This window comes from Branchiostoma belcheri, unplaced genomic scaffold, assembly GCF_001625305.1.
Source record: "Branchiostoma belcheri isolate BF01 breed outbred unplaced genomic scaffold, Haploidv18h27 scaffold46, whole genome shotgun sequence".
NCBI classification, from domain to species: domain Eukaryota; kingdom Metazoa; phylum Chordata; class Leptocardii; order Amphioxiformes; family Branchiostomatidae; genus Branchiostoma; species Branchiostoma belcheri.
In genome coordinates, this window is record NW_017804087.1 from 1,081,441 (window position 1) to 1,105,361 (window position 23,921).

Here is a 23,921-nt window from a genome sequence, read left to right on the forward strand (position 1 = left end):
CGAAATTTCACCATTTTTCAGACTTATTTTCTTCGAAAGCAAAAAAAAATAAGACCTCAAGACATGCATTGTGGGAATATGGCCAACTCATTGACGAAACTTGCAAATTCAATTTAAACCAGCCAATCAACAATGACTTATAAGCACTGTAATGTTAATTAGCAAATTCTGGGGTCGTCCAAGAGGTCCCGGGTTCGAACCCTGCCATGCCACCGATCTTGTGCCCTTGGGAAAGGCACTTTACATGTCTGACTTTCCTCACATCGCTCAAGTGAAAACGAGTACTGTATTGTCCTCTGTGTTGATGGCAGCATGACAATGAAAACGAATGAAAAATTACCTACAGAATGGTTTGTTATAAAGGAAAATTACAATTAAAAAGTTGCCTTATGTATGGATTTTAAGAATCTTTTCTTTTATGTCTTCTTCTACTTAAAGATAACTTGAGAGTAAGAAGAAGTAAACAGTGTCCTAAGCATAGGTGTTATTAAAGGAATCTTGACTTGGTGCCTTAAATAAACAGTAGCAATGCCTTCATATCATAGGTATGGATCTCTCCTTGGTGCTGAACTCACTATCAGTTCCATGTTATGCATTAGTGCCATGATCAACAGGCTCTCATGAACAGTGCACACAAGGCATTTTTTCATAATGCTTTTGAGGAATTTTGTTTGTTCATGTATTAGCTGGTGGTAAAGAGATCAAAACACTACTAGAAAATATATACAAAATGCCAGAAATTAATGAGTACTTTGGCATGCTGTGAGACTGCTGAGATCTATCTCTACTTCTTTTCTTCTGCATTCGCTTGTATAAGCTCGTACGGACTCCCAGAAACAGTTTCTGTTGCTGGGGCACTCACACATGTTCTTACAACAGTTGAGATGTTGCAAGTGCTTGCCATTTTGGATTTACTAGTAATTTATTAAGGTGTTGAGTCAACAACATCAACTGTTGGTCCAGTAATATTCCCAGCAGTTTTGCCTGTTCAATCATTCTGTATGTTCTGCCGATGATCGAGCTCCTTTTTCTCACCATCCCTTTTCTTAGCTACATTCTATATCTCTCCAAGTAGTGTGTGGGGTCGTGTGGCGCAGTCGGTAGCACATTCGGCTAACACCCAAGAGGTTGCGGGTTCGAATCCTGCCCATGTCACCGATCTTGTGCCCTTGGGAAAGGCACTTTACACGACTTTCCTCACTTCACTCAGGTGGAAATGAGTACCTAGCTTCGGACGACCCTCGGATATCATGTTAAATGGAGGTCCCGTGTTTGGGGAGAGCCACACCCCACGCAGGTTAAAGAACCCACCGCACTTATCGAAAAGAGTTACTGAAATATAAAACATGAACACAGTTTACTAAATTCAATTCATTTTCCACTTTTTATTAGTCTGAAGAACAGAGTGGATCATCTGAATAGAGCTGCCAGTCACCAACAATCCTCCTTTAAGACCCTTCAAATGTAAACTGATATGCAAAATGATACCTCCAAGACACAACTTTTCATTAATTAGGTTTTGTATTGAGGAACTTGTACATACATGTAAACAGTGGTCTGCAAGCTTTTATGAATTCAATAAAGAGAAATTGAAAAAAATTTGTATTCAGAGACTTGAAACACTTCAAATCATTGTTTTTTCAACTACTAGTATACATACATATTCATGTAAGACTTTCAAATAGCTAAGAAAAAAGCAATACAAAGTATAAGTTCCCTTAAACCAGTAAGAGTAATACATTGCTTTTGAAAGCTCTTCCATAGACCATTTGTTCATTTTCTGCTATGAAATGAAAGTACCAAGAAATCCATAGAAAGAACATGTAGAAACTATGATAATCATAATTCATAAAGATTTTGTACTTTGAGCCAGTCAAATTAATGATTACTTTTTTTAAGCTGTCAGCTCTTCATAGCAGCCCATTGCGAGGTAATAGTTTTATGTACATTATTATAAAGTAGAATTATCTGGATGAATATTACAAATGGTATAACAAAGAGGTTTAAAAGAGGTGGAAAAGATACAATCATTGACTGATATTCTTCTTTGGCAGTTCAGTCTATTAAAAACTGTATATACTATATGTATGTACATTGTACAGTCAAAAGTTAGAATACTGCCCCAGAAGACCACTCGGGACTGATAAAATCTGGTCTATGTCGACAGGTGGTCACTACAGACAAGATTCTTAATGCTTGAGTATCTAAGGGACCACCAAAAAGTGGTCACATTGGACAGGTATATTGTACTAGTAGTCCTTATGTAGAGATGGCCACTTGTTCTGGTTTGACTGTACATTGTTATTAAAAAATGCTCCCCATAAACATTTGGAAGCTTTCAGCAGCCAGCTTTTCTTGTAATTGCTTTACACAAACAACTCTCTTTCTGCTGACTTTTACTGTCAATCTTGAAATTATGCAAAATTAAGCATATAAATCTATAGATAATACCAACTTTCATAATATACAAAATGTTGGACAAAATGTACAACTTAAATATTAACAGTTGTAAAACATTTGTGAAAGCCTCAAGCCCTCCTTCCTACACAAGTCTGTGGTCTGGAGGGCAGTAGTTTTTGTCTACCGGCACTTGGAGGGGTTTTTACACTAGTCTGGTCCTTGTCTTGAATCTGTAGTTCTCCCAGTTTCGCTTCTACAGTTTCTTTCCTCGTGGTCGGCGCGCTGAGAGGACGGCTGTGTTGGATCTTTTTCTTCTCGTCCAATGAGGGATCGGAGGCAGCTATGCTGATGTTGGCGCGATGACGGGTCTTGATGACATGTTGTAGCGTGTCCTTCGCAGTCTGGACTCTCTCCTGTACCTGGATGTCGTTCTGCGACTTCACATCGTACAGTTCTTCACACTTGGACATGTACCGCTTCCTGTAGCCAACAAGAAATGTAAAGATTTAAAACATAACTTTTTAAATGAATGCCCCTGCAGTTCCAGAACAAGTGGTTAGGGGGCCCAAACTCACGTCACTTCTTACAAGTACAAAAGCTATCTACCATTCAAAGTTCATGACCCTTGACCCTTCATGTCTAGATCACGAGATAACAAACCAGACGTTCCGCTGTAGCAATTTAAAAAATACATTTTGTGTGTAGAACTTTTGAAATACATTGAAAAGTACTCATGATTCACATTGACTCCCTGTATTATGCCCTAGAAAGTTTTATGGCATATGATCATGAAATCCCCTTCATTTGCTTCATAAACTTTCCCATAAAAAAGTCCAGAACAAATTTCCCCCTCCAAAGTTCCCTCAGAAATGCCCTGCTAATAAAATAGTTAAGGATTACTCCAACCAAAGACTAAATTATTGATATGTACCGTGTCCTTGTAACAGGTGTTCTTTGCCCTTTGATGCCACTATGTAATGTTTACTCTGTAATTGCATGGGGTGTAACATTATACTATTTACAGTAACATTCCTAGCACCACCCTTTTATTCTACAAATCAGTACAATGCCTGTTTTCCTCTTTCTCAACAAATAACCAAAGAAACTTGTGACAACCTGGCGAGTGAAAAAGGCATGATAACTATAAACACTGTGATACTTATCACAAAAAACATGACACTTATTCTGGTGTACAACTACAACTACCAGTAGCTCAAGTACTATGTGTATTTGTACTGTACACATAACAACGTAATGCTTAGCATCTAGATACTTGACCCTGAGCCAAAATTAGGATTGACCTGCACTAAATGGGTACAATACACAATACACAGCAAGAGGTGTCGTAAGTGTTTTAAGAGTGGGGAACTTTTGTGTGTCATGGCATGCGCAGAAAAGTTGGGGAATTCCATGACGAGAGAGTCCACATTTGCATGGAAAAGTCCCATGACAAATTTCAACTTTCAACTTTCATGGCTAAAAACGATTGTTACACAAAGAATTTGATGTACAATTTGTTTAATGAATAAACTGTGAGGGTTCATTTTTTCCCCACAAAGTTGTCTGTTTGACTGACATTTATAAACATGTATGTCACAGCCTAGCACAAGTTGGGACTCCCAATACATACTAATAAAGTACGCAAACAGGGAATTACCACTGACATCATGGTTTTGTATGACAGCATAAAAATTCCAAAGTATGCTAAATCTGACCACTGAGTCATCTTCAAAGGCTACAAAATGTATATAATGAAGCCTTCCCCAACAAATTTCACCGACCAAAGCCGCAAGAGTTGCAGGAATATACCAGGGTACATTGTGCCTAAGGGCAGTTGAAAGTGACAGACCGAGTAAGCGTCAGTGAACAGTTGAAAGGACAGAACTGTCAATCTAATCTTTAAGGACTTCTGGACAAATCTAACATCGTCAAACATCAGAATGGAGAATCTGTTGCTTTTAAAGGTAAGAGATATCAGAGTTTTAAATCTCTGGACAGCCTGTCTTGTCAGTCATGATTCAACAAAAACAACATAGTTGTACATTATGCTATTGTTTCAACCCCCAAAAATGGCAAAAATTTTCCTCATTTACACAAGCATTAAGTGACCTGTCCTAGGTGACCAACTGGCTAACGTGACCATGAGTTGGGTTCGCTCAAGGCCCGATACCTGCCCATGGCAGCCATGTCATTTTCAATCATGTTGAATATTGATAATAATTAACGAGAAATCATCACGGTGAAATCGGCTACTTTGGCTTGACTGCTGGTCAATGTTTTGTTTGACATAAATTGTGCTATGCACCACCCTCCCCATATGCATTCACCACTGAACTGAAGATGTTTACAGCATTTGACATTAAAACTCGACTTGGAAACCATTTATGTCTTGGTCATGTTGTGAGGCAACCCTCTTCAAGGAGACCACCTGTCCAAGGTGACCGCTTTTCTTTGGTCCCCTGGGCAGGTTTGACTGTACTTGTCTTTCTACTTACTATCCAAAAATCTAATTGGTATGACCTTATGTCCGTTGCTTGTTAATGCTAGCACTGTCACGGCTGTCAAATGCTTTTGTACAATGAGGACCTAGACTAATTCCATGGGTGGTTCCCCCCCCCCAAAAAAAATGTCGAAATCCCCTTGTCGATGTCATACACTCACTGTGTTACTCACTCACACTCCTATCTGGTTTAGCTGGGGAATTTCTGCACTAACTTTGTTTTGTGACACCCTCACACAGTATTTTCTTCTCTCCTGTAGGAAAAAGGTCACAACACAAATGAAAGAAAACTTCTGAAGCACCTACACAAAATTCTAAAGCACCTACACATGTAAATGTCACAACAATGAAAATCAGAGGTTTGCAATTCAAAATTTTCAGTCCACATACAGTTGAAATATTTGTAACTGTTACTATAGCAACACAATAGAATTGCTTGGTGGTAAATATTGTACTGTCACTGTGTCAATATTTAACACAGATTTAAATAAAGTACTTGCCTGGACTACTCAGGGGAATCCCCTCTCCAGCCCCAAGCTTTAGACACCTGACTTGTGGGTTAATTCTTTGCTCTCTAGGCTATTCGTCACAATAATTGACGTCAACAAAACGAGACTAGTACTACAAGGTACAGAGTTGGTAACCTAAAAAATGTGTTAAGTTAAAACCAAGTCTGCAGTAAAAGTTCATCTTTATCTGAAACCATAACTGTTGAAATGTATCCTTGTTAAAGATGAGCATCCAGGCAATTCTTAAGGTAAGACATGTTGGGTTATGTTCATTTGATAAGCTTATCTATGTGCAAAGTGGTGCAATATTCAAATGTAGGTGTGACAGGTTGCCTGGCACTGGGTTGTCACAACTATCTACCTGGAAGATAACCTATTTTTAAGCATCAGAAACAATGAAAACTCTGTTTACTGTACCTTTGTGTTGGTTTTATTTTGCAGTATGAGGGAAAACACTTTTTCTTGGTTGTTAGAAGTTTTTGTAGTACAGTGTAGTACTATGAAACAGAATGAGATCTCATGATTTTGCAGTAAGAGGTCACTGCAGAAACTGCGACAATGAAACCAGTAGACATGTCCCGCACAAAACTGTACAGTACTAGTAAGAAACAAAAAGAACTAGTCTATTTGCAATGGTTGAATAATTTTTGGACATTCCTGGCTTTTCACAAAACTTTTCCTACAGGTTTCATCATATTCTAGAAAGCATGAGACTTGGCTATAACAATTTAATTATCTCTGATTGGCCAATCTTAATCAGTGCAAACCAGAATCCTGTAAGCTGATTGGCTATTTGCAAGACCAGAGGGCCCTAATCTGACTGTAATACACTCTTTGTCATTCTGATAAACTTTCACAAAGACTCTTTGACTACAAGGTCAAACCAGGTAAACATTGTATCTCAACTGTCATTCTTCTGGCCTCGAATTGACTAATCTAATTGGTTTTTGTTTTACAGATTTTTGCACTCCTTGTCCTGGTCTTGATTGACTGTATATACGGCAAAACCAACTGCACATTAAAGGAACCAAGAGAAAGGAGCCTACTGAAACAACTGAAACTGAATAATCTACGAAACTTCAACAAAATTCTTCCCTTTAAGATGGGGAGAGAACTTGCAGCAAACCAGACTCCAAAATATCCAGACGACGTCAACCTCAGAGCAGCTGCACCGTGGAACTTGGTACTAGACCATGATGAAAACCGTTTCCCTAAAGACATTGCAGTTGCAAATTGCAACTACAAACACTGCTATGACCATAAGAACAAGAGGGAAGATGCAAACGGTGAAAGTATACCATATTATGGCACAGTGCCAGTTCTTGAGAAGAAGAAGATGAGAAAGGGCCAAAAGTGCCCAAAAGACGGGAAACACACGTACAGCTACAGGAGAAAGTTGAAGACCATTGCGGTGGCTTGTATTTGTGTCAGGCCACAAGTGTCGTCAGAAGGATAATCTCCAAAAGTCTTAGTACAGACTGCGACAAAGTATACATGGGATATATGAAGCCAGAGACAACTCACACAGCCTGTGAACCACTACGTACTGCACCTGCGCAAAACCCACCTAGCCTTTTATTGTGCATAGCACTTCTTCAGAACATCTCATTTAAGGTTGTGTTCAATAGTTTTCAAATGTTGTGTTGGAAAAGATATTGCCTGCAACAGGCAAAATGGGTATGCCCATACTAACTTTGAAAAGAGTAGTGGACTTTTTGATGGGCTCAATATGTGGTTTTCTAAGCTAATAATTCTACATGGGACAGTAAGATTACAATATCCCCCAAAAAGAACTTTACCAGTATCAGTATCATACACTTCTGCAGAATATTGAAGAGAAGACTGGGAATCGAACCCTCAACCTTCAGATCCACAAGAACGACTACTAACCAAGAGGGGATTAAAGCCTGACTTCAGAACTTTTTTGAAAGCCATGACCAAAGGAGCTGATCACGAGAAAGTACATGACAAATTACTACATAATCTAAAACTACAAAAACATAAAATACAGGGTATTTTCACTCAAACCAATATGTTTGAATTACATATTAACCAGATGTGTCAAACAGTGAAAATGGTACAGAGGATATGCAAATCAATGCACTTATTTTGTTTGTACTTAATGAAGGGTGTCCAGTGGTGTTTGTAAATGTACATGTGTATGATGTTTTTGGTTGTTACTTGTCCTGTTCATTTATTGTGCTTTTGATTGTTAATGTTAACTTATAATAATAATATAACTTGTCTACTCACTCAAGATTTTACATAAAATAGTCACAGTACATAGCTACCACTGACAGTAAATACCTGTACCAGTGCAGGTATGCCCAAAAAAGTATTTCAAGCTCTATAAGTGACCACTGAGATGTCACTCTAGACTTTGACTTTGACTGTACATTTTGTATCATACTGTACATCACAAAATAATTGCAGTGGTTGTATTTTTTTCTTCAGTCTTTGCAGTGTCCTCTTGTGATCATGACACCGTAAATACGTGTTTGGTATTTCTATAATAAGTAAGAGAATTGTTTCACTGTCATGAGCTTGAAACACTGAGAAAATCTCTAAGAAATAAAACCACTAAGAAAGTAATTAACACTTGTCCTCACCGTAAGTCTGCATTTTCCTGCATGAGGTTGTGCATCCTCTGTCTGTACTTGTCATCCACCTCCGAAACCTTCTCATGGAACCTCTCCTCAAAGTCTATCAGTCGCACATTCTGTAAGACAGGAATATAGAAACCAGTTTTATTTAGTATTGGGTACAGGAGATTTTTAATGTCACAAGTTTTCGTAAACAGGAAATTTCAGACTATTGGGAGGTATGTCGGGTTTTTGTGACCTTTAAGTACATTCCATTTCCATGTCAGGACATTTTGACCATCTGGCATTCTGCCTGTCAATCTTCATCCCACCCATGTGCTGTTAACCTGCTTTACAGTTCACCCCATGTCCTGTGTCTGACATTTTGACCTGTCTGTCAGTTTTCCCTCAGCCGCAAAGACACAGACACACAAACCCAAAGTTTACCCACCCCAAAAAAACAATACTTCTGTACCCAGTTGTAATAAAGTTGTAGCACCCCTGCTATAGATACAAGCTACGAGACATTAATGGGTAAAGTTACTTACAGCATCTTGTAGCTCACGTAACGTCCTCTTGAAACTCTCGGTTGTTTCCTTCAGTTGTTTCTTTGTGTCTTCCAACTCAACACGGGCAATCTGGGAAACAAAAGAATCAGTATTCAGTTAAAAACCATAAGCCAATGACTGCAATTCAATGCAGTTTTCATTTAATCTAATAAGCAACACTGAGTTGCTTATAAGCTTTAAAAAGCTTATACCAATGTAGAAACGCTACATGTTATTGATCAATCAACTACTCGTTACTGTAAATCACTTTATATTTGCAGTACCTTAGAGTTTGTGGTCTGAGAAAAAAGGACATGTTTGCATCGGCTAGTGCAGCAAAAAGAAAGTCTGCAAATTATTTGTTCACGGAAGTGTTCATGGTACAGAAGTCCCTGTGAAAACCGCAAATATAAAAGCACCACAAAAATCGTGATTTACAGTACATGTATATGTAATCTCAGGGTATAAAACATTGAGTCTTGTTATTCAAAAACCTTACATTGAGTTCCTCTGTTGTTCTCTTTAGTCTCTCTAGGTCCTGAGCAGCATTGGCATATCTTTTGTTGATTGCCTGTGGTAACAAGAAAGAACATTGTATCAAACACACCATTTATAATCATGGTACTCACTAGTATAGAGGATTGGCTGTGTTACTAACTGTTACTAATGAATTTATAATACACAGAGACAGGTACAAAACCAAAGTTACATTTACATTGTAGATATCAATAGTTTGTAATACATATTTTTGCTATATTGTATTATTATATGATGGGCAGTCTTACATGTATGTTACATTGTAGCAGGTACAATGTATGGAATGTCACATTCAAGTTGAACCTCATATTGTTATTGTCTATTCTAATCTAAGCTCTATTGTCTAAACTGATTTCATAGATAACAGTGAAGACATGAATAGCAACGTTCTTTATCCACAACCACTTGTTAAACAAGAGCCGACATTTTGATGACCATCTGTTGGCAATTTTGACTCTTCTCATACATATGTACCGGTAATTACCCTGATGAAGATGACAGACGGCCATCGAAACATTGGCCCTTGTAATTAAACAAGTGGTTGTGGATAAAGTTCTTAAATTATTCACGAATCAATGAGGAACAGTGAAGACACTTTTTCAAAGAAAAAATAATCTTTTGAAATGTTTCCCTGATACCTGTCCACATGACACAATTCAGTTGTCTGAATAAAGACTGTACTGAGTTGACTTACGTCTATTTCCCTTTTGTGTTCCCGAGCGATGGTCTGAATTTGTCTTTTAAACTCCTGGTTCATAGCAGCTTTCTCATCCTGGTGTTCATGGATTAACTGTTTCTCTAAAACAGAAAGTAACAAAAGAATAGTTTATAAACACATTGGCAAGTAGGTAAGGTAAAAACTAAATGTCCTGTAGCCTTTTGAGACTGTAGGGACAGTGGGTTGTTAATCCACTGTGTCTAGGTCATGGTATTGGAAGGCGGAGCCCATCCCTCTCCTTCCACCATCTTTTACCTCCCCAACTGAAGTCAGGTACCTATTTCACGCCTGGGTGGAGTGGGGAAACTTGAGTAAAGTGTCTTTCCAAAGGATACAACATCTAGCTAGGAATGCCAGGTATTGAACCAGTGATCTATTGGCAAACCACACAATGAAAATGGCCTAAAACAGTTTCATTCATTGAGTACTCCCCCTCATGTATGTACATCAGGTTCTTGTAAAGACACTCTGTTAAATTATACAGTAACATGGTTCTAGAAAAGTTTCTAGTCACACTTTAACATAGTTGCCAGTGACGTTATGTATTAATGAAAAATACTATCATTCTGGACTGGTATATTTTCTGCATTTTTCACTGCTGACTTACTTTGTTCATATATAGCTGACTCTATCCTTTCCTCAAACTTGAAGTGAAGTTCTGCCTCCTTGTCTGCCCACTTTTCATCCATCTCCTCAACTATTTGGGTCTGAAATATGAGGAATTAAAAGAAATTAACAATTAAAGCATCATTTTTTACTAACTTGTTTTCAGGCACAACTAGAAAATCCATAGAGTTAATACTTGTGACACTCAAATTCAAAGATATAAAATATTGAAATTTAGGATGTATCATGTTAAGATTATGTTAAACTTTACTTTTGTGTATCCAAAGTTGTAGAAAACCTAAAAGATGTCCCTGTACTTTTGTTGTGTCAATAAGATACTCAGTTAACTGTAACAAGTCTTATCTAAGATAAAATAAATCTTTAAATCATGGAAAAGGGTTTAGAAACATTTCCTACCTTGTAGGTGTCAAAGGAACTTTTCATGAAGTTGAGGTCTGAGGTTAGTCTGTCTGTAAAATTTAATGGAGAAAGAAATAAATTCAACTTGTACAAACTAAAAGAAAGATCAACAAAAACATGCCAAAGTTACACATCTGCTTCAACAATATATGAAAGTAATATAAAGCAATGTGATAATGTCCCTTACTATGTATAGCCTCAGACGCAGCCTTTTCCTGGGCCATGAGTTTCTGTTGAGCAGCCTTCATGTCAGCTATCTCCTTCTCATACTCATCCTCCAACCTGTTCATTTCCTCTTCATGTCTCGTGTTCAACTTTTCTTCTCTTTTCTTCAGTTCTTCAGCAGCCTGTATTGCAAAGGTTGGAAATTATATTAATATTGTTATTGAAAAAATCTTACCGACATCTGATAGAAAAAAAAGTTTCAGATATGCTGTGTTTGATTCAGTACTGAGTCACAGGAAGTGAGGGGAAATGGTGGCACAGATTGGCAGGAAGGTCAAATTGGAGGTCAAATATTGGGGGGGTGGTTGGAAGAAGGTAACAAAACATTTGTACATTGAGGTACATGTAGTTCAAGCAATAAATTGCTACAGACCACAGTTACTGTTGTAGTAGAAGTTATGTTTTTTGTAGTCCCACCTATTTAATAAACAAAGTACAAGTAGTCCCACCTGTTTCTTAGTGTCCCTATGGTTGAGCTTCTCTTCTTCTAGGTACAAGGTTAGGTCAGAAATCTGCTGCCTCAAGTCACTGATCAGGTCTTGTCTAAAGTGGGGAAAAAAAGAAGAAAAAGGTCTAATTTCATGCAGCAATTCAACTGTCAGAATACCAGTGTAACAGGTCAGACTATTGTGCATTTTGACAGAACTCTGAACAGCAAGCAAAAACAACAAATAGGATTTTTTTGTAGTGGTTTCTACAAGAAAGCAAATTTCTTCTGACTCTAACAACTCTTACTAGGGAGAGAATGAGACATTAACATTGTACATTCATCAATTGTTACAAAACAACATGCACAACGTATTCACTAGTGATTCTACAAAGCAGAGGAAACAGTGCCCCCTAGGGGCCAAGTATGGAAGTGCAGGAGTCCAATGGTGGGAGATTAAATCTGATATAAATGAATAAAGCAGATCTAGAGAAGAACAGTGAATGTGTAGCAAAAGGAAAAAAAATTACATACAAGAAACTTGTAATGGCTATCTTCATCCCCTATTTTGCCTGCCCGTCCAATGTAGCCTGAGGAAAATTCAAATAAACAAACAAACAAACAAACAAACTCACGTTGCCTGGTCAAGTGTGTGGGTCGGCACTTCCTTCTTGGGCGGATCAAAGAAGCCGTCTGTTTTTATCGTCATGGCAACCTTGCTGCGACTGCGTGACAACACGTAACCAGGGGACACCACAACTGGGATGGGAGACTCCTGGGAACATGGCAAACAAGAGAAACTCACCATCCAGTTCACAAACATCTATCTATGGTTTGCTGCAAACTATATTAATATGTTCATGTATTAATTACTGTAGATTTATCTAATTTTGCAGTGATTTTATTTTGCAGTACGAGGGAAAGTGAAAAGTGCTACAGTAGTTACACACTGAAAATTTACCACGTTTGCTGACAAAAAAAATGTGAAAATAAAATACTTGCGAAAGTTTAAAAATTCACAGTAAGCTATTTACAAAACAACAACAGTTGTAGATACCAGTGAATGATGATGATGATGAAGCAAACAATGCTTTTGTAAAGTGAGGTAACAGAATCAGTAGAGGCTCATTCCTTGAAACATACTGGAGTAGAAGTTGGACAGTCAAAAATTTGTCAAATTTTTGAATTGGAACTTATTAAGTTATAGTTCATCCTTGCTTCAGAATGACTTCTACTGACTTTCAAGCCAATTGTACACCTGTACTTGTTGAGAAATGCCCTAAGTTCTAACCTCTTTACTCTGGGGCTGTTTGGCCCTCTTGACTGGAAGATGACTCTCCAGAGTCTTGTGTCTGATGGCTGTACTGGTGGAGGGGCGAGACTCCGTCTCATACGGCTGTCTGTCTGCACTGATCTGTTCTGGTTCTACCTGGTCCAACCGCTCACATCTGGAACACAAACCGGTGTTACACGGATACGGATTTTGACATGTCTGTCTCTATTTATATGGCAGTTCCTGATGACTGATATATCTGTACAAAACAGAAGCTGCATCACTCTGAAGAAAACTGAAGGTGACAAAGTTACAGTAATGGTAAGGTTGTTGTTTTAGAATCTGGAGGTCCTGAGTTCGAATCCCTGGCAGCTTCCAATGTTGTGCCCATGGGAAAGGCAGTTTATACCTATTTCTTCGCTCAACTCTGTGAAAATGAGTACAAAAACAGTGAGTAACAAATACAACATTTAGGTACATACATGCATATAGATGGCAAACTATGATAAAAAAAATGATTAAGTCGACAAAAAATCCTGACAACCCACAGAGAGATCCAACACATTCTCCTCATGTCATAAACTAGGCGAATCTTGGTGGTTTTCTTGGCGAGCATTGTCATAGTCCCACTCCAGCTGTTTTTTTATCCAGCAAGATCTTCAAAATCACGGAAAAACTGTAAAATTCTGTCTGCAATGTTGCAAAGAAGCAAGTCACCCTCTCTCAATACAGTTTTCTTCAACTCTAAGTGTTAGGTAAAACCACATCCGTTGTTGGAGTCCTTGAGTTCCAAGTTTGACACGTAAGACGTCCCTGCATCTTGAAGGTACTTCAGGGGCACGGGTTCTTCTAGTTAATCTCCTTCCAATCCAAGAAGCAGCAATGTCTTCCACACATCTCCTTAAGAAACACAGCTTACAATCTTGAATCCTTCATGTAGATAGCCTACATGTACTGCTAGAGTGGTGTAACATTGTACATCCATTGTACATTGTACATCTCGGTCAAAAAATGATCCCTACTAACTCCTTGGTACAAAAGGGCTGCGAAAGGACATTCTGACATCATCTTGCGGTTTGCTCAACAGCTCACAAATAACACTCGGTCACATCACCATGGTAGCACACTGAAGCACGACTGCCATAAAACTCCATACTACACGGTACGTTAGTGACACGTTACTGTAGAGGACATGTTCCTGCTGTATCCAGGCATTCCTACAGAGTTCTCAGTTGTTTGTCCTGATCTCCAGCCAGCTGTCCTTATGTTGTGCTTGGCCAGTCACTGTTTGTCGAACGGAGAAAATCTCTCTCTCTTGACCTGAGCTACAAAAAGCTCCTTGCTGGACTTCTTCACAACTCAAGCTGCTGGCCTCTCTTCAATATCTAGTGAAGCTTAACCACCAACCAGAGTTCCTTGTTGCAAACTTTTTGCAAAACTTAGCAACATTACACGTACACATACAGGACTTAACTGAACATCCTTGGCTTTTTTGCGTGTACTAGCTATAGCTAGTGTTACACGTATTCCAAAGGTCTTTCTTGACACATAAGCATTGGTAGAATTGATCCCGATGTTTGGTATGCCAGCTGGCTATTGTAAAGGTCATACCAAATTGATTTGTTGGTTCTGGGATTGTGCAGGAAATCAATGAAGCGAGCCAGAAAAAAAATAGAGGCCTAGTCATTCTATGATAGCCTCAAATGCTATGATAGGAGCCACAAAGTCAACATACATGTACTAGGCTGGTTTAGAATTCAAGCAATGAATTTTGAATGAAACCATTGCATTGATACATTGAAAATCTGTTACAGTAAAAAACTGGACGACAAGGACTTTCTTCAACTGTTGTTGCCAACATTTGATCATTTTGGGATTGACTCAGAACCTGGATAATACAGGTTTTATTTTCGTATACTCAGAAAAAAAATTAACTAGCGAATCCAAGAACCAGGAATTTAAACTGGTGTGGCCTATTAACTCGTTTCCAATGACAACTGTTAAACTGCCAGTAATGTTTAGCTCCTAAAAGACATAATAAATGGAAGTGTATTATTGAAATCTTAATCCTTATTAAAACCTTGGAACACTTTGTCTCGCTATATTTCTGACAGGGTCTTTCTGTAAAATTCCTTTCCTTTTGTCCATGAACATACGACCATCTGTCAATCTTAACATCACTATGGTAACCACTTCCCAACCGTCGCTGTTCAAAATCGGACTGTTTTATACCAGTAGTTCAAGTTCAGTGAAGTGACTGAGTGGTGGAGAGAGCTTGCCTCTTGAAAAAGTAAAAGGAACATAAGGCCACACCAATTGCATTTCTTGATTCTTGGACCCAAAGTTATAACCGTTAAAAAAATTTGCCAATCCCTATATATGGTGTATCTAACACATAACCTTCTCAACGACGGTAACAAGGTTTGTGGTATGTACATTTAGTTTAGCCTTGTCTTGTCTAGACCTTGTCTAGTTATAATAGCTGAAAAATTCGCAAACCCCTATATATGGTGTACCTTAACACATAACCTTCTCAACGGAGGTAACAAGGTTTGTAGCAAGTACCTTCAGCATGACATCTTGTCTAGAGTATGTCTAGTTAGAACCGCTTAAAACATTCACAAATCCCTATATATGGTGTACCTAACACATAACCTCCTCAACGGAGGTAACAAGGTTTGTAGCAAGTACCTTCAGCGTGACATCTTGTCTAGACCATGTTCAACATGTCCTTAGTCTGAAGTGCTCTATAACAGTCGCTAATTACACTTGGCTCTGAAACTTACGCTTCGTGAACGTGAATGGCGGGAACGTGCTCCAGCGGAGGGAGTTTCGCCTTCCCCGGCTCCAGTTTGATCCCATACAACGAACCGAATCCCGACAAAAGCGCGCTCAAGAGCCCTTGGTTCGACATAGCTGACAGTGTTATCAAATTCTCACGAAAACCAAAAACAAGATGGCTGCAAGGAACAGTCTTTTTACAAACGCAACACCTTTGTCTTGGAGAAAATAGGTTAAAAAAGCTACCAAACTAATTCTTTTAACTCAAGACATACAAAAGTTTAGTGCTTTAAGAAATTCACAAAGCTTCTTCCAAAACAACTTTCTCAAACAAAGCTAAATTGCTTCAGAATGGTCCTGATTTCTTTAACCAAAAAAAACTCAGGGTACACTTTCAAAAGGCAACCATCTTGTTTGACGTTTGTGCGTTAAACTGTCCCCATTATGGAGATATAGGGAGAAAGTGTTGACTCGAGACGTGCCCGCACTATGGAGAAAACGACAGTTGCTATTTGAACAGGCAGAGGTAAATGTTGGCGTCAATCGTTCCACGACAGCAGGTATGTTAAAACACGGCCTGACAACAAACGACATTTGAATGACACTGTCACAATACGTCCACCAGTAAACAAAACATGTTGTCACAACATTAAATATAAAAAGGCTTTGCTATGAACACAACATCTCATAATCTGTCAGGCTCTTTCTATAACAGTAAATGGAAGGCCACACCAAGTTAATTGTTGGTTCTCGGATTTAAAAGAAATTACTTAACTGGAAAAACATCAGTGAATACAAAGTCTGAGGACTAGATTTATGTCTTGGTGCACTTGAGGTTTTATGCAGTGATAATAATACAGTCATATTTAGTTTTTCTTCCTTGCCCTCTGCTTTTATGATGTCTACTTGGTATATTTTCACCTTAACAGGTCCAAGAACCAAGGAAAAAATTGGTATGGATTAATAATAATCACTTGACAGTATTTTGATTAAAATATTAATCATTTCGTTGAATAAACTGAAAGGAGAAAAGACAAACTCTACACAAACGAATAACCTAACCGTATGATTATTACGAGTTATATAATGATCAGATAAATGTATCTAATTGGACAATCATAACCTACATTTGTATATTGCCTTGAAACAAAAGGAGCTACTTGTAGTAGCATTTTACTTGTTCCACTATATATACCTTTCTATCAGAAAAAAAGAACAAGTATAATCATAAAAGTCAGCATTTTTTTTCATTAAGACGTAATAAATTAACCACTACACAAAATTTTCGGCCCCCGATGCCTTTATCAGTGAAGGAATTCTGGTTAACTCCCCGCCATGTTGACTGAGCGCTAACTCTTGTATTTCATCGCAAACTAAAAGGCGGACATGGCTTCCTGGGCGACAAAGCTCCCAGTAACAGTGTCAACACAACCGTGTGTGTCCACACCACAATGGAGTAGAATAGGGGCAGGAGCCGTGCAGTTTGTTCTAGGTGTAGGGTCGGCACCAGTTGGTTTTTTCGCGTTAAGAATGTTTTCACAACGAAATGACAAAGTGTTGTACTACAGAACTCAGTCAACTTGAGTGCTTTATCCTTTTGGGCTGCAACAATGAAATTGGTTGGTTGCTATAAGGAAAATAATAAAAGGCAATAGCTGGATTTGCTTTGTAAAAATGTCTTTGTATAGTACTTGCTAAGTTTATAAAGTTTGAATCCATATCATTCTCTAGGTGTTTGAGCTTTGTACATTGTACCTGATGCAAAATTGGGACTTGGTAAGTTTTTCTTTTATTTCTAGCAATCTTTGGAACCAGTTTATAGAGCAGTACATTTATTGAATGTTTTATCTGAAAGACTGAAATGTGCAACAGCAGCAGTATGATTAAATCCTGCATAGTGAGTGAGTGTGAAGGGGCTGCACTGGGTAAAAGTATCAGAATTTGGCAGCGATAGGCTGAAATATGAAGCAACAATCAATCAAAATAGATCTTAAACCATACAAAAACAATACATATACATGTATAAGATAACATGATATAGCATATAAAACACCATATTATAATCACTAATAAGGATAATAGACAGTTCAGAACTGCATAAAGCAAACAAGTTAGCAAAAGTACTTTTGCTTGCAGTACCGGTAAGTAAATTTTGGGTGTACCAAGCTTGAACGAAATTCCAGTATCCGATTCTACCATGTTTTTCCAGAATGTGAAGAAGTGCAGTAGAAGTTACCTTCTGTGAGCCGGGGCGCTCTTTGGTACAGTAAATCGTGAGCGGTAGGACTTAGCCTCCGCCAGGCTGGTATGGGGGGAGAGCAGGACATCACGGTAGGACGGTGGGTGGGGGGGCGTGGATCTGAAAAACACAAGAAAAATTACCAATGTTTTAAACACTACATTTCATTTCTACAAACGCTGTATAGTATAACTAGAAATGGAACAAGACTTTAGTTAGTTTGTAAAGAAGTTTTAAATTTGTATGCTATTTGTATACTTTAGATTATGTAGTTATCTATTTACATAAAACTTTCTAGCTTTCCAATCCATACTAGTGATACAAGCCCTGCCCTAACAATGTACACAGAAATGCCAGATAATAGACCTACAGTAGTTTATAGTAAAGACTAGACATACTAGTACTTTACCACTTCATATACTGTCTGTTACCTTGTAATTGTCCTTTGGACAGGAGTTTGCATATAAACATTATTATCCATTGTAGACTACAACCAACAGTCTCAAAAAGATATGTTTACTGGCTATCTAATCAATACATCATCTATATGTACCCAATATGTCATTGTAACATGCTAAAGTACGTTTCAATGTGACCTCTGACACATTTAATCTTCGGTTTACCGGTTAATCATCCTCCAATAGTTCAAAAGGTCAGGTAACATTAAGCTCAATTATAAAGCTTGTATCTCTAGTAACAATGCCTATTTTTAATTTCATCAGGAATTCATTAAACACATTAGTTAAATTGTAAACAATGCTATTTGCATTAGATAATTTGAAAAATCATGCAAGACTTTCATGATTTTATTGTTGGAAGGTATGCATTGTACTTCTTGGTCAATCAAATTTGGTCACCCTAGCAGCTTTTTTCTAAACTGCATTCAAATCCTATTGTCAGAGAGGTTTGTTTTTACCTAATACATTGAATCAATGTTTAATACTATCCATACAATAACACAAACTCAAACCAAAAAATATATACTTATACCAACTCTCTAACATAGCACAAACTGTATTGCACAAGTATTTGTGTTGTTAATTAATAACTCTCTATTCCTTCAAGCAGTCATAAATTTATTTGAAGAGTGAATAGTACAAAGCCAATAGGTCCATAGCGACTAGTGTTTACCTAACTACCATGTTCAAATGTTTCACTTAATCCTTGTGCAAACACACATGTATAGATATGCCAGGTTATACAAATATTGGACCAATTGGACTTTGGACTTTAACTGTATATAGCTAAATATACTGTAATGCCTATGGTATAGTATGGGAACAACAACTGAATTCACTCATTCATCTCAAATTCCTTATAATACATGTACTAGTATCTTGGCCAATATATAATATGTATTGCTAGTGATTTAAATAAATAAAATATGCTACAGACACTGTATTTCGTTTTTTTCAGAGACGAACATTTAACATACACTATCTGATAATCGTACTTTTACTTTTTCAAAATAGTCCCTGTTCCTTATACATTTGTACATAAATTATATAGAATAGAACTGTTTAGCAATTTTCCATATAGAAAAGTCTACTTCTAGATATCAAATTTTGCCATGCATTGAGCAGTAAACTTTCTTCTGCTGCCCAAAACAATTTTTTTAAACAATCATTGTCTTTATTTGAAAAATACTATATTACGGTACAATAACATAATAGGGAACAAACAACTACTGTCTGGAAAAAACGTATACTTCTACTGCTACACTTGCTATTATGAGGTTTGACTGGATTACACTTGCTATTATGAGGTTTGACGAGTACCATACACCGTATTAAAAACGCAGCAAATTGCTTTGACCTACTTTGGCCGTGGTTTCCGAGAAGTGGCGCCGACGAAAGATGACTGTGCGGAGGGGGGCGGGGCCTTGGGCTCGGCCAGCAGGTTGGGTCCGAACGGGGACAGCGTCGTGACCTTCAGGAAAAATGGCTGATGTACGCCTTCGTGTGGGTCCCCATTGGTCGACATGGGGTCTTGTGCTACTACACCTGTACATGGACAAAAATGTTATACATGAGGATCAGGGCTTGAGATATATTGTTCTTTATACATTGTATTGTTACAGAGGGAAAACATGACAACATTTGTCCCTTAATTAGCATATATAGGAAATAGTGTCTCAGAGGATTATGAGTTTTAAACTTTTTCAGGGAGAATACCAGACCCCTACTGTGGTCATGTTTTCGGGACTCAATGCACGGCTTGCGACACAGAAAGTTGCTCTGTACCTGACCCCTATGCTGACCAACTCTATCAAAGAATACTCGTGCTACTTAAGTCCCATTTACAAACAATCAGGGACAAAAAATCAGCAGGATGTTCATACCAACTAATGACCATAGAACTAGGACACCAACTAGGAGTTTTTAAGACTATACGAGTTAAGTTTGCTACTGACATTAGCAGAAATACCAGTCATACATACAAAAAAAGATAGTACAACCTTCCTAAGTTAATACTATACAACCCTGTACAATCACTGATGCATGGAAATTTAGACCAGAATGTTACACTAAACTCATCCTATATCAATTCTGAAAAATCTGGCATGACACTCAACGTGATTTATAGTACAAACAAAAATTTACCAACCTTCTACTGCCAACTTCAATGAAATTATCTCACATTTAAGTCCAAGAACTTAAGAACAACAACGTGACTGGTGTCCACCTTGAACACATCTACCTACCTTCCCTTGCCAAAGAATAGGAGTTTAAACAACTAATAGCACTTTAAGTACTTAACGTACTGAAGTGCTTTTGCACAAAAACAGAGGATTACGGCTATTTTCTCAGCAGGGTTCCACCCCCTAGTTCTGCCAAAAACACCTTACTCTTTTTGTTTCACATTACCAGCAACAAATGGCTGAAATATGTGGTGGAATTAAATGGTAGGTGCTGCCTCTGTGGTGTAAAGAAGTTAAGTGAAGCAGATAGCAACCCTTTTAGAGATGGCTGTCGAGTGTGTAAAACTTAAGAAGGTGTTGCAGGCACAGGTTTCAGAACTTGCGCATGTTTTTGAAACACGAGAGCATTGTATATGTAGTGGGCCACAATAAATGTACAAGCAGGGTATCATTTCTAACATGTACGTTGCCATTTTATGAGTTTGAAGAAGAGACATAGGCTAACTTTACACAGCTTTTCCAGATATTGCAAATTTCAGATTCAGAATCATATGTGTACTGTCTGGGGGCACATATATGCATGGAGTTTGGATTGTGTAGCCCAATTTACTCAAACTTTCTTGAATGCTACTAGTAGTACTTTGTCCCTGGCCGTCTCCAACTTGCTGCCTTCCGACCACAAACATCTGACTTTGCAGTGGCTCAATTAGTCTGGTTGCCAGCCCATAGCACTGGACACAAAGTATTTCAATGAGCACATTATTGATACTTAGTGTCCAGTGTGCGCAGTATATGGGTTCGAAACATAGGCTATGGTGCAAGGCCTTCGCGTTTCGCCATTTTGTGCAACTGACACTCTCACACGATATGGTAATTAGCCTTGACCCTGGCCTCCCAACATTGCGAGCCCCACAGCTTGCAAATGGCTATATACACAGGCTAAAACTATCAGAGACTTCCACTGAGGTATCATACAACTTCAACTACTTCGAGCTGTCGAGGTGGGGTTTCGCAAGATGAAGAAAAAGCCTTCATACAACCTTAAAATCTATCTCACAACTCTCTGTCAGCATCCTGATATTACCAGTCCAGTCCTACTATCGCAAATTTGACATGTAAATTGGGCCATACACTGACATGTTTTGCTTGTTGTCTGCTGACTACTTAATTCATACCCATGGGCAAAATGTAACTTTGTAAGTCTTCTAATTACAGAGCAGTTACGAGTTTGTGTGAACAACATCTTAGAATTTTCACTGTATCGATGGATTCACAATGTAGCATACACCGTACACCACAGCTTGTTGCAAAGTTTTTAACAGTTTAATCAGCTTTTAAAAAAACATGTGTTAGTATGACTTCCTAAAACATGCATAACAACAATGGGGTTTTATCACTGATGCCAAACTATGATAAGATTCTTTTTCAGTCACCAAACTAAATTGCAAGAAAATTATCATTAATACCAATAAGTTAAAATCACTGCTTTATGGCAGTATTGATTAGTAAGTGATTTAGTTATTATGTTATTGAACTACATAAAGTAAATCTAATGATCATAACACACATAACTTACAAAAATGTAGTTGCATAAAATCAAAAATAGTTTTGAAGATTCATTTTTACTTACTAGCCCACATGACACAAGACTTGGGTTTGATTTGAGACTCTTGAGACTTGACATCTGTTTGCCTTGTTCGAAGTATCGCTGTTTCTTAAAGACATTTGTCTTACCTGCTGTCATGTCTTCTTCAAGTGTTGTTCCAAACTAGGACATCCTTACAACCAGAATAATCCTTGGAACTGAAGGGCTTTGTTGTGGTAAGACCCTGACCTGGAAATGTGGTAAGGGATTACATGTGGATTAGAATACCTTCATACAAAACCTTTAACAAAAAAATTAACTCAACTTAATTTTCTTGGACACGATAGTGGGCCTCAGAAAATATGCTTAAAATTAAATTCTAATGTCAAAATAATAAGAGTGTTTTGATGCACAATCGCCTAAATCATCAAATTTCCGTTATAGAGTAACATCAGTGCATTATGTACGTTGGGTGATCTGTAATAAGTTTTGAATTATTTTGTGATAATTTTAGTAACTTAGTCGTCGATTTCAGAATCTTACTTTTTCAATTTTATATAAGCTTGGACGACCTACATGTGAGAAGAAAAACAAGTTTCCTTCGTGATTTGTCAAAATATTTACCCCAACATAAATAGGTCAGCGTAACATTGTCACCTCAACACAACGATTTACCTGAACAAATTAGTTTTGCTGTGAAGAAATTCACTGCCCCCCTCCCCACCTTCAAGGTGTAAAATCATTCGGGAATTCCGGCTGAATTTCTGACCAAAACTTACCTCAACAAGACTCGCAGCCGACTTTATAAATAGCTCATTAGATGCCGTTTGGGGTTGTATAATGTGGTGTAATATAATCCCCCATTCAGGCCACCAGGCAAACAACAATAAACAGACTTCTTTTCAGACGACCGCGTCAGCCATTTTGCTTGCCTTTAGTTTGTTGCTAAGGCTATTTCGCAAAGGCTCTTGGGAGTGGAAGCTTGCACTATTGAATTAGGGGAGGTCCAGTAGTAAGTTCAGTTGTAAGAAATTAAATAAAAAGTATTTTACGGATTCTGTTTATGAAAATATATACCATTTACAATAGTATATTATTATTAATCTTGTGGTCTATTTTAAAACTGCAAATTTCTTGTTTTGGTAAAAGATTAATAATGCTATACTTCATATGGACCCCAGTTGTAGTCTCATTCTGGACTAGTCTATTTAAGCTGAATGAGCGGGAATTTTAAACTTTTATTGACCATACTGCTATGTCTCTACAATAATATTTAACATTCTCCCAGCTACCTAGCCCCGTAAAAAGTGAAGAATTGCCATCGACATTGCTACTTCAGTGTGCAGCAGTGCTAAAGGTTTAAAAGAATCAATAAAGAATTATCCAAGCGGCTACTTCAGTGGTGAGGTTACTTCAGTGCTAAGCCTAATGATCAAAAGCTTCTGTAACGTTAACGTTACGTGGCCACTCGTAAAACCGTGAAGAAAATACAGAAAACCTCGTCGTTGGTATTAGTAATCTCCAAGCAGTTCATATGATGGGAAGACGGTATCCATTGGCCCTGGGCCAGAGGAGTGTCCTAGGTGGCTGGTCAATGGATACTGTCTTGCCACCGTATGATCTGCTTGGAGATTACTAGTAGTCGTTGGTGCAGTCGAAGTGATAGTCTAACCGCGCTCCTGGCGGCCAGGGCCCGCCCGACAGTTGCCGACCCCAGGCAGCGAGAGATTGCTAATGGAAAACTCTGCAATTTGATATTGCCAAAAACAAAGTATGTCTGGAGTTATTTGATAAAAGCAAATTCTTGAAAAGATGTGTAACAAGTTCTCACTGGGCACTTTGCCAAAGTCACGTCAGAGTATGACTCACGGAATGCGACCCAGTATACACAGGGTACACAGTACAAAGTAAAACGACGTCACAAGGAAGT

The 23,921-nt window shown here is 38.1% G+C and overlaps 2 protein-coding genes across 6 annotated transcripts; one reads left to right on the top strand and one right to left on the bottom strand.

The window, feature by feature from the left end:
- Positions 1-1,552: 1,552 nt before the first annotated feature.
- On the bottom strand, positions 1,553-22,264 carry LOC109478958 (amyotrophic lateral sclerosis 2 chromosomal region candidate gene 12 protein homolog). 5 transcript variants are annotated; one of them, XM_019780775.1, is made up of 14 exons: positions 20,373-20,456; positions 19,585-19,768; positions 17,763-17,885; positions 12,764-12,920; positions 12,108-12,247; positions 11,495-11,588; positions 11,008-11,167; positions 10,818-10,870; positions 10,402-10,501; positions 9,771-9,874; positions 9,039-9,110; positions 8,540-8,629; positions 8,019-8,128; positions 1,553-2,880 (listed from the first exon to the last, which is right to left on the bottom strand). In XM_019780775.1, exons 2-14 carry the CDS (start codon positions 19,746-19,748, stop codon positions 2,529-2,531), a joined length of 1,719 nt encoding a protein of 572 aa, XP_019636334.1. In that variant the 5' UTR covers positions 19,749-19,768; positions 20,373-20,456; the 3' UTR covers positions 1,553-2,528. The 5 variants fall into 5 exon arrangements, with proteins under 5 accessions (XP_019636334.1, XP_019636335.1, XP_019636336.1 ...); XM_019780774.1 differs by lacking the exon at positions 20,373-20,456 and adding an exon at positions 22,141-22,264 and having other exon boundaries at positions 1,554-2,880; XM_019780776.1 differs by lacking the exons at positions 19,585-19,768; positions 20,373-20,456 and adding an exon at positions 18,197-18,325.
- LOC109478999 (interleukin-25-like) lies at positions 5,391-7,618 on the top strand. Its single transcript, XM_019780841.1, has 2 exons — positions 5,391-5,657; positions 6,368-7,618. Exons 1-2 carry the CDS (start codon positions 5,634-5,636, stop codon positions 6,863-6,865), a joined length of 522 nt encoding a protein of 173 aa, XP_019636400.1. The 5' UTR covers positions 5,391-5,633; the 3' UTR covers positions 6,866-7,618.
- Positions 22,265-23,921: the final 1,657 nt, after the last annotated feature.

What these genes read in the sequence shown, in the direction of transcription:
- LOC109478999 (XM_019780841.1), top strand. Translation starts at nt 5,634, where the DNA reads ATGAGCATCCAGGCAATTCTTAAG. An exon ending in GCATCCAGGCAATTCTTAAG is followed by an intron (nt 5,658 to 6,367) that starts GTAAGACATGTT and finishes TTTGTTTTACAG; the next exon opens with ATTTTTGCACTCCTTGTCCT.
- LOC109478958 (XM_019780774.1), bottom strand. An exon ending in ATAGGGACACTAAGAAACAG is followed by an intron (nt 11,168 to 11,494) that starts GTGGGACTACTT and finishes TTTGCAATACAG; the next exon opens with GCTGCTGAAGAACTGAAGAA. An exon ending in CAGGAAAATGCAGACTTACG is followed by an intron (nt 2,881 to 8,018) that starts GTGAGGACAAGT and finishes TGTTGGCTACAG; the next exon opens with GAAGCGGTACATGTCCAAGT.